The sequence below is a fragment of the Rhinatrema bivittatum genome, chromosome 4 (assembly GCF_901001135.1).
Source record: "Rhinatrema bivittatum chromosome 4, aRhiBiv1.1, whole genome shotgun sequence".
NCBI classification, from domain to species: domain Eukaryota; kingdom Metazoa; phylum Chordata; class Amphibia; order Gymnophiona; family Rhinatrematidae; genus Rhinatrema; species Rhinatrema bivittatum.
Window position 1 is genome coordinate 314,201,068 of NC_042618.1, and position 16,624 is coordinate 314,217,691.

At 41.5% G+C, this 16,624-nt stretch overlaps 1 protein-coding gene across 3 annotated transcripts in view; it reads left to right on the forward strand.

The window, feature by feature from the left end:
• Nucleotides 1-16,624, forward strand: part of TBCD (tubulin folding cofactor D) — a 974,871-nt gene that overhangs the window by 594,656 nt on the left and 363,591 nt on the right. For all 3 annotated transcript variants that reach the window (XM_029600281.1, XM_029600283.1, XM_029600282.1), the window contains exon 24: nucleotides 6,953-6,984. In XM_029600281.1, the coding sequence (XP_029456141.1) occupies nucleotides 6,953-6,984 (32 nt within the window). The remainder of the gene's footprint in view (nucleotides 1-6,952; nucleotides 6,985-16,624) is intronic.

The window sequence follows — 16,624 nt, forward strand, 5'->3', positions numbered from 1 at the left end:
AAATCTACCCCTTTGTGAAGTAACACAAACCTCTGCAAAAAAAAAAAGGTGCCTAGAACCTTGCCATATCATATCAAAAAGCACTGATTCTCAGGACTCAAATAACAGCAACCTTATGAAAAAGAAGCAATACAAATACTTTGCCAGGCCCTGGAACATTAATACACCTCTCTCTGTTTCTCTCTGTCACACACACAAGCTCTCACTGTCACATGTTCTACCACACACACACACACCCAGGCTCTGATTCTCTCACATACATCACACCCAGGCACCCATTCTTTCACACACACACACACACACACACACACACACACACACACACATATATATCACACCCAGGCTCCCATTCTTTCACACACACACACACACACACACATATATATCACACCCAGGCTCCCATTCTTTCACACACACACACACGTTACACCCAGGCTCTCATTCTTTCTCACACACACATCACACCCAGGCTCCCATTCTTTCTCTCTCACACACACACGTTACACCCAGGCTCTCATTCTTTCACACACACACATCACACCCAGGCTCCCATTTTTTCTCACACACACACATCACACCCAGGCTCCCATTCTTTCTCTCTCACACACACACACACACACACATGTTACATCCAGGCTCCCATTCTTTCACACACAATTATATACATAGTCAGGCTCCCTTTTCTCACATTCAAGCAACCAAACTCCCGTTCTCATGCACAGACTTTTACACATGCAAGCATTGGGCCTCACTGCCAAACCCCTTCTTCCACCACTGCAGGAATGGACTCCCATGGTGGCCTTGCTTCAGCGGGCCCTCTCTTTCGCTGCCATGAGGATGAGCTCCCACCACAGCTTTACACCAGCAGGTCGTCTTCACCGCCATGGGGATGGGCCCTGTGGCGGCCTTGCTTTAGTGGGACTAATTCTTTGCCACCACAGGGATGGGCTCCCTGTGGCCTTGCTTCTGCGGGCTCTCTCCATCAGCCACTGCAATGATGAAGTCTGAGGTGGCCATTCTTCAGACTTTGTTTGGATTTGGGTAGCCATGATTGGGTGGATCTAAGCCCAAAATATGCGGGTCATGGCCCACTCATGGCTACTCCACTAGTGTTCAGTTCTGGAGACCGTATCTCAAAAGGGTCAGACACAGGGGATTCGGTCCAGAGAAGGGTGACCAAAATAGTGGGGGTCTCCATCAAATGACTTATGAGGAAAGGTTAAAGGACTTAAATATGTATATCCTGGAAGAGAAGGTGCAGGGGGAGATATGATACAGACCTTCAGATATCTGAAAGTTTTTTTTTTTGTTTGTTTTTTATTATTTATCATTTTGCACAAAATCCACAAAGAATAACTTTGTATGAAACACATTCCATGAGATATAGAAAAGATATCAAGAAAAACAATAAACAAAGATAATCATATGATTCTGGGTACATCTTAAACATAGCCCTTATCATGCTTTAAATATCTCAATAAATCTATACAAGAAACTTTCTGGGGGGCGTATTTACTATAATTGAGAAAATATCTAATTTTAGTACAGAAGAAAGAGATATGTGAACTATCTGCACAGCTTTAACTACATTCCTATTCATCAATGTGAGGAGGTTGTCTTTTGCTAACAAGGAACTCTCTCAAATGGTCCGAGTTAAAGAAAACATATATTATTGGAAATTTTTACCACACATCTACAAGGATAGCAAAGTTGAAAACTCGCTCCCAGTACCAACACCTCCGCTCTCATAGATAAGAAAGCTTTTCGGCGCAATTGCATCGGCCTAGATAAATCAGGAAACATATGGACCATTTGACCTTGATACAACTCTTTCATAAGGGGAATGGAACAGCTCCCCTATGAGGAAAGACTAAAGAAGTTAGGACTTTTCAGCTTGGAGAAGAGACGACTGAGGGGGGATATGATAGAGATGTTTAAAATCATGAGAGGTCTAGAACGGGTAGATGTGAATCGGTTATTTACTCTTTCGGATAGTAGAAAGACTAGGGGGTACTCCATGAAGTTAGCATGGGGCACATTAAAACTAATCGGAGAAAGTTCTTTTTTACTCAGCGCACAATTAAACTCTGGAATTTGTTGCCAGAGGATGTGGTTAGTGCAGTTAGTATAGCTGTGTTTAAAAAAGGATTGGATAAGTTCTTGGAGGAGAAGTCCATTACCTGCTATTAAGTTCACTTAGAGAATAGCCACTGCCATTAGCAATGGTAACATGGAATAGACTTAGTTTTTGGGTACTTGCCAGGTTCTTATGGCCTGGATTGGCCACTGTTGGAAACAGGATGCTGGGCTAGATGGACCCTTGGTCTGACCCAGTATGGCATTTTCTTATGTTCTTATATTCTTAAAATAAGCTCTCATTATGAAGCTAAAATCTTGCTCCAAAAATAGTGAAATAAACAATACAGCTCTCTCTATTACTTCTAACTCTGAATTCTCCAGGTACTGGGTGAGATTTGAAAAATCAGGCCTGTTCCCTTCATTTAAAGAAACATTACCAGTTCTTTGAGTCAAAAAACTGATTTTTTTCACAGGAGGTATCTGTTCTACCGGAATCTTTAGAGCCTCTTGAAGGTATCTTTTAAAAGTCACAATAGGTATTTCACCCATAATCTGGGGAAAATTTAAGAGTCTGATGTTCAAATGTCTAAGGTAATTTTCAACAGCTTCCAAACGCCTTGAAGAGACTAAGGAGTCCCGCACCAGGCTTGTAGATGTGTGCTGTAATTTCCTCACTTCAAGCTTTAATGAACTCAGTAGCTTGTACTTGCTCTTGTTGTGCCAGAAAATTGTCCTTAGTTACTGAGTCTAATTTCTTGCCCAGATCTACTATTCGAGAGGTTTTTTCCTTTATTAGTTTCGACATACCTGCCATCATTCCCCAAAGGGAGTCCATTGAAACAACTTCTGGTTTGTCCAAATCCTCTGTCTCCAGGTCGTTTAATCCAGTTCCTCTTGCCGGGCCTCTCTCCTCTCCCGCGGAGACAGTCACTCCTCCAAGGGATCTGGTGCTCTCAACAGGATGGTGGTAGGGAGTTCTTCTGGGTCACTGCTGGTTCTCCCGGCGAACACAGATCTTCCGATGAGTTTCACCATCCGTCGATGCAGAAATGGCATGATTCAATGAGGAAGCGAATACAGGTTGTTTAGAATCCGGTGGGCTTAAGGTGATTTCCCCCGGTGAAATCGGGACTTCTTTCCCCGAGTCGCCAATAGGGCTTACCACCGGCTGTATTTGTGCAGCGGCAGTGTACTGAGTTATTAAACGCTGCTCCACCGCAAGACCAGGGTCCGCCGGGAATACCCTGATCTTGCCCTTGCACTTATGAGGCATTATTTTAGGAATCCAAGACCAAGATATTAAATCCTGGTCTAAATATTCTTTTTAGGAAAAAGCAGATGGGATCTACAGTGAGCACATCTGTCTATGTCGCCATCTTGGAACGCTCCCCTATCTGAAAGGTTTTAATGATGCACAATTGATAAACCTTTTCCATTGGAAAGAAATGGGTAGAATTAGGGGTCATGAAATTAAATTCCATGGAAGACGACTCAGAACCAACCTCAGGAAATATTTCTTCACAGAGAGGGTGGTTGATGCCTGGAATGCCTTTCTGGAGGAGGTGGTGAAGACAAAAATAGTGAAAGAATTCAAAAGGGCATGGGATAAACACTGTGGATCCTTAAAGGCTAGAGGGTGGAAATGAAGAAAAGAATGCATGGGGGTAACTTGCTGATGTGGCTGTTACTGCCTTAACTAATAAGCCTGATACGTTTGATACAACTCCAACACTGCTCTCTGCTTCAACGGCAAGAGGTAACGGGGAATTGGACTGAGACAGCAACTGACTAAGGCCCTGTCTTTGAAATTGATAAGTATGGGGGTGGCCTGCATGTTGCGGAAGATACTATCTTAAGCTTGCTGGGCAGACTGGATGAACAGTTTGGTACTTTTCTGCCATCATTTCTGTTTCTATGTTTAAGTATAATATCATTTCTTGGATTGAACTCCCATTTACTACTGTCCTTTGTTGCCTCCCACCCAACCAGTTTCTAATCCAGTCAGTCACTTTAGAGTCCATGCCAAGGGTGCTCAGTTTATTTACAGGTCACCTATGTAGAAACATATCAAAGGCTGTACTGATGACTATGCTGAAATCCAAGTATACTACATTTAATGCTCATCTTGATCTAATTCTCTGGTCACCCAGTCAAATTCATCAGAGTTGTCTGACGACCTATTTCTGGTAAAGCCATGCTACATGGAACTTTGTAATTCATTGGATTCCAGAAACTCCAATATCCTCTGTTTTAGCAGCAATTGCAGTAACTGGCTCACCACAGAGATGAGATTAACTGGGCTGCAGTTTCCAGCCTATTCCTTACTTCCCCTTTTTGTGAATAGGAATCACATCTGCCTGTTTCCAGTCCTCTGGAACTACTCCCGACTCAAAAGAAGCATTGAAAAGGTCAGCAAGCCTTGCTGCCAAAACACGTCTCTAATTTCCCCTTAAACCCTCAGATGTGTCTGAGTAGATGAGGTAATAGTGCTGGAAGGGATAAACTAAGGTTTACCTAGCTCCTCACAAGCACAGTCTTCTGAAATTTGTTTTAAGTTTACTTCATTTCCAGTTCTATTTGAATCTATTTACTGTGATCCTGCTTCTGGCTCTTCCTCAGTGAACACCAAATGGAAATATTTAAGCAATTGCAACCTGTACATATTCCTCATCTTCATCTCTGAGTCTCACAATACTAATTTTGTAGTTTCTCCTATTACTAAAATCTAAAATAAAAAATCATTTCATCCACCCCTCCCCCAATTTTACTATATTTGCTATTTTTTCTTCCATTTTTCTTTTCTACTTTCCTATAGGTTTTCCAGATATTGTCGCCTGTCTTCCTCTTTCTGCAATGTCTTGTAGTTTATGAATACTAGCCTTTTTTCCCTTAACTTTTCAGCTTTTTCTTTAGTAAACCTTAGAGGCCTCTTTTTCTTATCTTTATTTACTTTCCTAACGAAAAGATTAGTTGACCTTAATATATCTCCTTTTAGCTTTTCCCACTGCTCTCCTATTGTCCCTAGACTTTTCCTATTCAGCTAATGACTCTTCGAGATACTCTTCCATTTTAACAGTTTGCCTGAAGTCTAGGACCCTTGCCTTTGAATGAACTTTCACCACCTGTGCTCTAATACTGAACCACACCATCCAGATATCACTGCATCGCCGATGATCCTTTACTACAACAACAGAATCACTCATTGACAAATACCAGGTCCAAAATTTCCCCATCCTGTGTGGGTTCTGTTTGTAGATGATAGAACTATTTTTTTTCCACAAAGAATCCAAGATCTCCCTACTTCTAAATGACACTGCAGCCAGGTTGTCCCACTCAACTTCCAGCGAACTGAAATCTCCTAGCATTAGCATCTCCCGTTCCATATCAATTTTCACAATATCTTCCATTAAATCTCTCTGCATTTCTTCTGCCTGCAATACAAATGGATGATCCATCTGAAATGAGAGAATGGATCATCCATTTATATTGCAGGCAGAAGAAACGCTGCCGCCTTACCTCAGCCCTGCAGTTCTGTTGCTTTAATGTTTTTTTTATATATAGGGTGACTTCTCTGTTTCTTCCTATCCTGTCCTTCATAATTAGATTGTAGCTTGGAATAACTATATCCCAGTGACTGTTTTCTGTGTACCATATCTCTGTCTCAGCCTCTCTTGCATGATTGCCTCTAGATCTGGGACTTTATTTCCCATACTGTGGGCATTAGCATTTATAGTTCTATAGGTGTAGCACTTTTTCCAATTTTTGTACAAGTATTTCATGTTTTACTTACCGGAGATGTTTTTTTCACCTTTCCTTTAACATCCTAATTTCAAGCCTTCCTCAGTAGGTTTGCCCATCTATTCTGGAAAGCGCTTCACCACTTCTTCGATAAGTAGACACCATCTTTGCTCTGCAGTGTTTAGCATGACATCCCATGGTTCAAGAAGCCAAAATGCTCTCATCGACACCATCTTAATTTACTTCCAGAATACGAGAACAGAATTAAAATGCAATTGGTTAAGGGATGGTATTCGGAGCTCCAGGCCTGCTTGACCTCTACCATTCACCTTTTCACGTGACTTCTGTCTTCCATGGGTTTTTTTGTTTGTTTGTTTGTTTTAAGAAAATGTCAAAACAAAAAAAGGGTTTTACCCAACAAAAAAGTTTCCCACTCAGTAGTGGCTTTTGTTTTCTCCCGTCTTTTTTTTGTTTGTTTTGTTTTTTTAAGAACAACTGTTAATTAGGGAATCTCATTTATGTGATTTTGTAAACCTGCTTGTCTTCAGAGAAAGTGAAATTGCTTACCTGTAACAAGTGTTCTCTGGAGTCAGCAGATCAACATTCACACAAACCCTTCATCCTCCTCTCTAGAGTTGGTTTCTTGAATGTCAAAGATGTATTATTGAAACTAAGGGGAGCACAGGTTCGCAGGAGCATGGAAAATCCTGTGCATGCATAGTAAAAACTTTTAGGCCTTTCCAGAAAGCTCTGGAAGGATCTATTTGATACTGAGTGCAGTCATATAACCCAATTATTTGTCTCAGTAAACTGTTGTCTTCAGAGCATGCCTGTCTCAATTAAGCAACTTCACTTTTTCTGATTATAATCGCTCAGTGAAATCATACAACAAACCCTTTCATTTTATTTTGAGCTATTTGTTTTATCAGTTTCTTTGCTAATTGTTTAACTAAATAACAGCTAGTCTCCTTTGAGAATATATACAGTGCACCTCAGGTGGCCTCATATGTGTGATGCTATGGAGTAGAAAAGGGATTGATTTAGAAATAACTTTTATTTTAAATTTTATTTTTATTTAAAATATACAACCTGCAGCTGTTCTGTGTATTAATGAAAATTGTTTTCTTATTTTCAGAGGATTAGGTGGAGAATTAATGAGGCCAGCAGGTAAGGTTATCTGTGTGTGTATGTATATATACATATATTTATTATTATTTTATTTATTATTTAACAGTTTTATATACCGAATTTCTTGTAACAGGATTACAAATCAAAACGGTTTACATAATAACAATAACAGTGCCTCAAATAGTGCAATTACATAAAACAGAGGAATACAGAACTAGGATCATGAAACTGTTGAAACAAACCAGGGTGTATATATATATATATATATATATATATATATATCGAGCTATGATAAATGGCTGGTAGAGAATGGTTAGGTTAAGACCATGGTATTGGCAAAGGGCCTTGGGAATTGGGGCTAAAGTAGGACATATAGCATTTGACTGAATCGAGAGAAAGCAGGCAAGAGTCAATGAGTTACTGGTGATAGAGTTGATTTAAGATTTAAGATATATATATATCATATATAATCATATATGAGGATACATTAAACACATCCTACTCCATTTTTTACCTTTTTATTTCTTGATATTTTTTCTCACAAAGTTTTATCAAAAAACATCCATATAGCAGAAAAACTTCTTGCTAGAACATACAAATCCACTCTAAAATCATTACAAACATTATTGTTTCTCAAAAGAGCCCACCACTATGGAAACTGTCCATATTTATCTTTCACACCAGGTCAAGCTTAATCAATTTGTATCATCCTTGTTTTCTTTTTCTCTTTATAATTACACCATCTTCACAAATGTGTTTACAGACGTATTTCCAAGGCTTCACACCCCCCCCAACATAAAGGCCTCGATGTTTCACCACCCGAAGGCTTCATCAGGGGGAATTTTAACAATTTTTCATCTCATCTTGAAAACAGAAAACTACATATTTTCAGAAACATTTTACATTTTCCCACACCTCCCATATTTTCATATAAATAAAATCTCAAACTCACATGAAAAGTATCTCATTTAAACTTTTGGCTCTGTTTGGCTCTGAAACACGCCTGGAATATGATAATTTATTTTATTTATAACTTTTTCTATACCGAAGTTCAAAAAACAGAGTTAATTATCACTCCAGTTTACATATCAACCTTGAAAAAACAGTGACAAAAATTGTCTTACATAGAACAGGAGGAGAAACTTGGATACAGCATAAGCAAAGGGAAAATATAACAAATCGAACTGTTAAGAGCTAAATGAATTGTCTAGTTGGGGTGAAAAGGAGATATAAGATATAAGTATGATGATGGAAGGTTAAAAACTGAACAGAACCAAAAGTTTAAATGAGATACTTTCTATGTGAGTATGAGATTTTATTTTTAGGAAAACATCGAGACCTTTATGTTGGGGTGTGTGAAGCCTTGGAAACACGTCTGTAAACACATTTGTGAATATGATGTAATTATAAGGAGAAAAAGAAAACAAGGATGATACAACTTGATTAAGCTTGACCTGGTGAGAAGAATAAATACGGACAGTTTCCAGAGTGGTGGGCTTGTTTGAGAAACAATAATGTTTGTAATGATTTTAGAATGGATTTGTATGCCCTAGCAAGAAGATTTTCTGCTATGTGGATGTATTTTGATAAAAATTTGTGTGAAAAAATATGAAGAAATAAAAAGGTCAAACATTGAGTAGGATGTGTTTAATGTATCCTCATATATGATTATATAGTTAATTAAGGTGAGGATTTATTAATGAATAAGTGATCTGTCTCTTTGAGTATATGTTACATTGTGTGCTGTAATTTACTCGGTAGCAGAAGTGAAATCTAGGGAATATATAATTGTTGAAATTTTGCTGTAGCTCCTACTTAATGGATTGCATTAATTTGGAAATAGAGGACAACTTTCAAACCCTTCTGCCTTTATAAATAGCTGTTAATGCATGTAAAAAGGTCCACGGAAATTCTCCCCCCTCCCCCCCCTTTCCCTTCTGATACCTACCTGCAGTAAAAATAAATGGGCAGGTTAGGTTGGGGAGGGAAAGTTGCGTGTGGGTTTCATTTTGGAAACCCTGTGCATATTGTTCCTGTGTAGGTTTGTACCAGCTTCAAAGCTGGGGCATATGTATGCGGGTACTAAGTACCTGCTGTGTGCTGCCTGCCTGATTTTCATAGGGAAACCCAGCAGGCCTACAGTACCCTTCAGCATTCTGAAAATTGCCTACTGTATAAGTATGGTCCTGGATATGTCTCAGTGGAAAGGTTCGTGACTGTAGATTAGAATCTGGCTTGTGATGAATTTTATGGAGTTCCTAGCTTTTTGAAAATTCTTGTCTTGATATATAATTTAACAAATACAAACTCTACAGAAATGTAGTTTTAAAATGTGGCTGATAGAATACTAAAAAAAAAAAAGGAATGAAATTCACTTTCTCAGTTTCAACTTAACCCCTTTATATTATTCTTATCTATATAAATAAAAATGTTAAATAGTTTGTACAAAATTGCTAATCTCAGAAACCACTGCACCGATTGCTTTCAAATTTGGACACAACCTTCCTTTTGCATACGGGAAGGTTCTTCTTTACATTACAGATATGTCACACCTGTGACAGGTAAAAAAGGTTCAAACATTTTTTCTGAAAACAGCGACATCTGCTGGACGTAAGCGCCATCTGTTACACCTTACACAAACACACGCTACACTAATCCTTTTGCCATTCCAGGTCCACGTTTCCCTTCCTTTTTCACACATTCGCCCACTTTTTTCACCACAACAGTGGTGGGGAAATGTATGGCCGTCTTATACAGCGAAGATAACAATTTCCTTTACAGCTAAGAAACACCCACCACCCTCCTCACACCACCCACACACATGCCAAATTATTTTACTTCCCACACCCTCCAAACACACACAAAACCTGATAAAAGTCCTGGCTGATCCAGCGGGGGGCCAGGAGCGGTCCGGGACACATCGCCTGGACTACAGCCGTCGGGTGCCAGCAATCAAAATGGCGCCGACGGCCCCTTCCTTTACTATGCCACTCGGGGACACCAATGGCAGCGGTAGCCCATGTGACATAGTAAGGGTGAAGGCCCGTCGGTGCCATTTTCAGGACTGGCAGCCGGCAGCCCTTTGCCCTTACTATGTCATAGAACCTACCGCTGCCATTGCTGGACCCGTGACATAGTAAGGGCAAAGGGACATCGGAGCCATTTTCATTGCTGGCAGCTGACGGCACAACGCCAATACATCGCTCGCTCCACCGACAGAGATTTGTTTCAGGTCTCGGTGGGTCTGGAGGGTGGGGGGTTGTACTGATTTAATTGCAACATCTTGGGGAGGGGTCACGATGGGGGGGGCAATGTTTCATTCATTCGGCAACTGTTGGGGATGGCAGGAGGGTGGGTAACTTTATTTCGCTGGGCTGGGGGGGCAGGAGCGTGTGGGATGGTTATTTACAGACAACGGTTGTGATGGGGTTTTTTTGGGGGGAGGGGGCGGTTCACACACAAACAGAAAGACAAAAGTTGCACTATCTGGGGAAGGCTCCAAAATAGCCCTCCCCAGACCGCAAAACAAAATGGGGAGTAAAAAATTGGTTAGACACTCCCCTATTTTACTACATAACACCCACAGACGCCCAGGGACAGACCACATTTAGCACCAACTATTTTCATTTTTTTTCTTTTCACACTCTGCATCCTAGGTGCGTCTTACTTTGCATTTCACTCTTTCTTGGGATATTGCGGTCCCATTCACCTCAGTCATTTAACAGACCGTTCAGCCATCTGCTTTACTTCAGCCAAATAATGCCTCGCCGAAGATCAAACTTTATGAAGCAGTTAATTATCCCACAGAATTTTTTAATTCACTCGACCTCCCAGGCATGCCACCTCACATACTACAATTGAAAATCGGCGTACCAATTATGTTACGAAATATCAACCAGCCAACGCTTTACAACGGCACACGACTTGCTGTAAAAAATCTGATGAACAACGTCATAGAAGCCACAATCTTGACAGTACCTTTCAAAGGTGAAGATGTCCTCATTCCTCGCATCCCTATTATTCCAACAGATCTGCCATTTCAATTTAAGAGATTGCAATTCCCAATTCGATTGGCGTTTGCAATAACCATCAACAAAGCTCAAGGACAATCCTTACAACTCTGCGGTTTAGATCTAGAAACCGATTGCTTCTCACATGGACAAATATATGTTGCGTGTTCAAGAGTCGGCAAACCTGACAATCTCTATATCTGCACAAACAATGGAACAACTAAACATATTGTATACCCACAAGCATTGCGAAATTAAACATATTACAGCCATGCACTTTCTCTTTTCTTTCTTTTCCACTTAATCAGGCTCTGCCACAGCAACGTGTGGCCGGGTACAGCTAGTTTTTAATTAAAAATCTATGAAAAATATCCCTGAATAAGCCAAAAGTAATTTCTATGAGGTCATTATTCAGTGGGCTGGTAAGCGGGAAAGTTAATAACTTTACCTGGATATTTAGCAGAATATACTTGAATTAGTCTTCTCCTGAATATACCTGCCCTCAGTGCCTTCTCTTTCTATCCAGTTTAATTTTGTGAGTCAATTAGTTACCTGCACAATATTTAGCCAGGGAATGGAGAGTAAATTTCAAAATCTTCATTTTTGTCTTGGTAACTTTAGGAGTTACCTGGATAAAGTCTTTGAATATTGACCGCAGCTTTCCTTTTCCTCTTGTCTGTCTTCTGAATCTTTCCTAGTTTTCTTTCCATTTTGTCTTTCCTTATCTATCCTCCTTTTTCATTTTTCTGTCTCTCACCTCTCTTGCTAACCTTTTATCTCATTTTGCTCTTCTCTGCCTCTTTCTTTCTGTGTCCAGTGCCTCCTCACTATTCCCCACCTCACCCATATTTCATCTTTGAATCCTACTCTCCCAGCAGGACACAGTTGATGGTGTGTGCTGTGGATACCATGAAGGGCTGCATGCAAATGCACTCACTGTCCATGCCAGGGCAGTAGAATGCCTTTTTAAGCTTGCTCCCAGCTCTGCCCATGTTCCCACTGGCAATTTTGTATTTACATCTAATAGTCTATTAAATACATTTTTCATATAATTAATAGCGTATAATTATTCATTCCCAGACCAATTAAATCCTTGATACTAGAAAACCAGACATAGTAGTAAAAACAAACATGACAAAAATGGAACAAGCCAAGCTGCTATAGTTCCATATACAGAAACTACATGCTAGCAGAATACCTCACCTCGGTCACACATTCAGAACATAGACAGACCCCCACTAAATACAGAATAAAAAAACCATAAATTATAAATGGCAAGGTTCAGACAAAAACTGAACTGGAAACTGCAACAAGCTAGACTCTGTATGCAATGCAACAATGGAAAAACAGAAGCATGACCATGCCTCATAAACATCAAACAAACCCCATCATTTATCATAAAAAGCTAATAATGCATTGATAACGCATGCATTATGAAAAAGGGGTGTGTTTATGGAAATTTGTAAGTTAACTCACCATGCGGTAACTTACTGCTTCACATAGGTATTATCGCATGGAGAATCCTTATTTTTCACATCCTGCGGGAGGGAGGGAGAGAGAGCGCGCATATCTACAAGGCCCTCATAGTAGTTAAGTATTAATAACTCTATAGGAGGGCTCCCTGATAGGTCGAGGTGAGGTGTTAGTGGTGGTTTAGAGTTTAGGGGCCAGTTTTGCATGTAGAGAGATGTGCGAACAAGACAGTACACCTTAGTGAAGATTTAACGTCATTTGGAGTGAGGAAAGTCTCCAAAAGATGAAATTTCTATGTTCTCTCACTCTAGCTTGATGGACTCTCTAACAGGGTACCATCAAGCTAGGGAGAGAGAGCATAGTACAAAATTTCATCTTTTGGAGACTTTCCTCACTCCAAATGATGTCAAATCTTTACCCCACTCAGTTCCTGATCTTGATCTTGACTCAGTTCCTGCTTTTGATATCATGTCAAACCTTGTTTCTAATCCTGCCAAGTTGGATTTTACTCTTGATTCCAGTCTGGATCCTGTGTCTCTATATGCCAAACTAAATCCATTTCCAGATTTCAGGTCAGGCCCTGTTTTAGTCTCTCTAATAGAAGAATCTGCTTCTGTCTGGGCCCTTGGGTCGATGTTCTAGAAACTATACCTGTCGTCATTGAGGAAAGATGAGTATGCCTCTGGCTGCAATTCTGCTCTGCAACCTTCATTCCAGCCAGCAGCTGTTTCCAGTCCTGTATGGCAGAATCCGCTCCAGCTGGACTCCGCTTCAGATCTTGCTGTTCTGCAGACTCCAGTTCCCCCTTCCCTGACCCCAGCACTATCTCCAGCACCTCCCTTCTCTCTCCCAGTATCCTCCTGCCCTTCTCCAGTGTTTTTTCCAGCCAGAACCCTGTAACTTCCTCCCCAGACCCAGGATCCCCAACTCCTCTCGACTCCGCCCATGACACAGAGGCACAGATAGGAAAGATACTGTAGCTCCACAAAAGTCCCTGTTCACGTCATCATCAAAGGTCTGCAATGTTGAGCTTTTCATGACATGAGCAGGGATAACCATGGAGGGCTGATCGTGCTATTTATTTCATTACTTCATTTTGAAAGTTGAGTAAGATAGATTAACAGGTACAGTGGACTGGTTTTGGCCCACAGACCATATTTTGTTCATCCCTGGTCTAGGCAGCAGGCCATAGTGCTGGGAGGACTAAGCAAGCAGTCTGAGGCCTCCTACTTGTAGTAGACAAGAACTGCCCAACAAGTCCTCACATTTACTGCCACAACATTTTTATTTTCACATGGGTTGGTTTGGTGCATTGCTGGACAGCTAGATGCATATTTTTCCAACTATCAAGTATTTATTTATTTATTTGACAGCTTTTCTATACCGACATTAGAATCACATCATATCGGTTTACATCTCAATAGTAGGTGGAAAATACAATGAACAGGGATGGGAGAGGGAGAACAGTAGAAACTCGAGGGCAGGAGGCTCTAGGGGGAGCCTGAAAATTGAACTAGAGAAGTAACAATAACTTGAAAGGTTACATATTTACATGATGCAAATTACTTGGAGCGAGTCAAAGATAACAGAGAAGTAGGAGAAGAGGGTGAAAGAGGTATGTGGAATTAGTCTGGAAATGCCTGGTGGAAGAGCCAAGTCTTTAGCATTTTCCTGAATTTAGTATGGCAAGGCTCCAGGCGGAGGTTCGTGGGTAGGGCATTCCAGTGAGTTGGGCCAGCAATTGAGAGAGCACGGTCCCTTGTTGCTGTGAGTCGGGCCTTCTTGAGGGGTGGGACTTGTAGGGTGCCTTTGAGATTTGATCTAGTGGGGCGGGTGGATTGTGTGGATCGGAGCGGTTCGCTGAGCCAAGAGGAATTATTTATGTGGATGGATTTGTGTATGATAGTGAGAGTTTTGAATAGAATGCTTGATGGGATGGGGAGCCAGTGGAGGTCTTTGAGGATGGGGGTTATGTGCGTTCATGATTATCCTTGTACTTGCCAGGTTCTTATGGCCTGGATTGGCCACTGTTGGAAACAGGATGCTGGGCTTGATGGACCCTTGGTCTGACCCAGTATGGCATTTTCTTATGTTCTTATGTTCTTGTAGTAGCATTCTGTAGTATTTGGAGGGGTTTGATGGTGGAGTAGGGAAGGCCAAGGTACAAGGAATTGCAGTAATCCAGCTTGGATGAAAGGGTGGATTGGATGACGGTTCTGAGATCGTGTGTGTGGAGGAGTGGCTTGAGCTTTTTTTATAACACTGAGCTTGTAAAAGCCTTGTTTTAGGATGGAGTTAATGTGTTATTTTAGGTTTAGATGTGGATCAGTTTAGAAAGCCAAGGTTTCGTACAGGAGGCTGTGAAGTGAAGGGAGGTGGCTGTAGGGTTGTTGGGAGGAGAGAGCTTAAGAGTTTGGTGGTTGTGGATGAGGAGAAGCTCAGTTTTTGAGGAATTGAGGGCAAGTTGCAGGGAGGTGAGTAGTGAGTTTATGGATACAAGGCATTTCTCCCAGAAAATTAGTGTTATAGATAATGATTCACGGATAGGGATGATGATTTGTACATCATCTGCATAGATGTAGAAATTGAGGCCAAGGTCAGATAGATGATGGCAGAGGGGCAGGAGGTAGATGTTGAAAAGGGTGGATGATAGGGAGGAGCCTTGGGCACTCCTTGGGTGAGGGCGAAGTGTGAGGATTCTGAGTTGCCAAGTTTAACAGCGAAATGTCTGTTAGCCAGGTAGGATTTGAACCAAAGTAGGGCTATGCCAGAGATACCGATGTCAGCCAAGCAGGAAATGAGGAGGTTGTGGCTAATCATATCAAAGGCTGCAGAGATGTCAAGGAAGGCAATGAGAAAGCTATGACCGTGGTCAAGGCCAGTGAGGAGGGCATCGGTGAGGGATAGTAGAAGGGTTTCTGTGCTCAGGTTCTTAGGGAAGCCAAATTGTGAGGAGTGAAGAATGTTGTTGTCTTCAAGATAGTCCATAAGCTGGGTGTTCATCACCTTTTCCATGATTTTGGTGATGAGGGGGAGATTTGAGATGGGACTGTAGTTGGCCGGGTCTTTAGGGTCAAGAGATGGTTTTTTGATCAGGGGTTTGACAACTGCGTGTTTTAGGGAATTGGGAACTGAGCCAGCGGATAGGGAGCTGTTAATGATATCTGCTAGGGGTTTGGCAATGATGTTGGGGATGGATAGGAGGGTTTTGGTGGGGATGGTATCAGATGGGTGGGATGCGGGCTTGATTTGTTTGAGAATGGACTCAATTTCTTTGGAGGAGGTGAGGTCGATGGTGTTGAGAGAGTTGTTGGGGGAGGTGTGGTGGTTGCTGGGCATAGGAGTGGTTGTGGGAGAGGGAGAGAACCTGAGGAGTATGTTTGTTATTTTGTTATGGAAGAAGTGAGCGAGTTCTTCACATTTTGTGCTGGCTTCTTCGTTGGCGATGAGAGGGGCGGTGACATAAGAGAAGAGGGCTTTGGGGTTATAAATATATTGATGTATTTTGGCAGCGTAGTAGTCACGTTTGGTAAGGCGGTATGTGTGTAAGAATGATTTGTAGACGGTGGAGTGTTGTTGGGTTGGGTCTTTACGCCAGGCTCTCTAAGTCGAAGGTTATTTTTCATATGGTGCAGTCCTGTGGTGTACCATGGTTTGTTGTGTGGGGGTGTAGCGTGTTGCTTGTGGGTGTAGTGTGTTGCTTGCGGGTGATGAGAGGTCATAAGTTGTTGGCTATGTCGAGGGTGAGGTTATCCCAGGAGCTGAGTGCAGCTTCGGGTGAGGAGCAGTCTAGTTTGCTTAGGGATTCGGAGAGTGCGGTGATAATTTCTTCGGATGAACAGGGTTTACGGAAGGAGAAGGAGTTGTTTTGGGGAGGATTACAAGTGGTGGTGGCACTTATGGTAGGGTGAGTCTTAATAAGTGAGTGGTCAGATCAAGGGACAGGGGTGCAAGAGGCGGGAGATGCTGTGTGGATGCAAGAGTTGATGAAAATGAGGTCTAGGATGTGCCCCGCTTTGTGTGGGGGTGGATATGATTTGGGTGAAGCCTAGGGCCTGTAGGGCAGCAAGGAATGGTTTCACATGATGGTGAAAGGGGTATGGAATCTACATGAATATTGAAGTCTCCTAGTAGTATGGCTGGTTTATTGTAGTTGATGATGTTGGATATGAATTCAATGAAGGGGGAGGGATTGT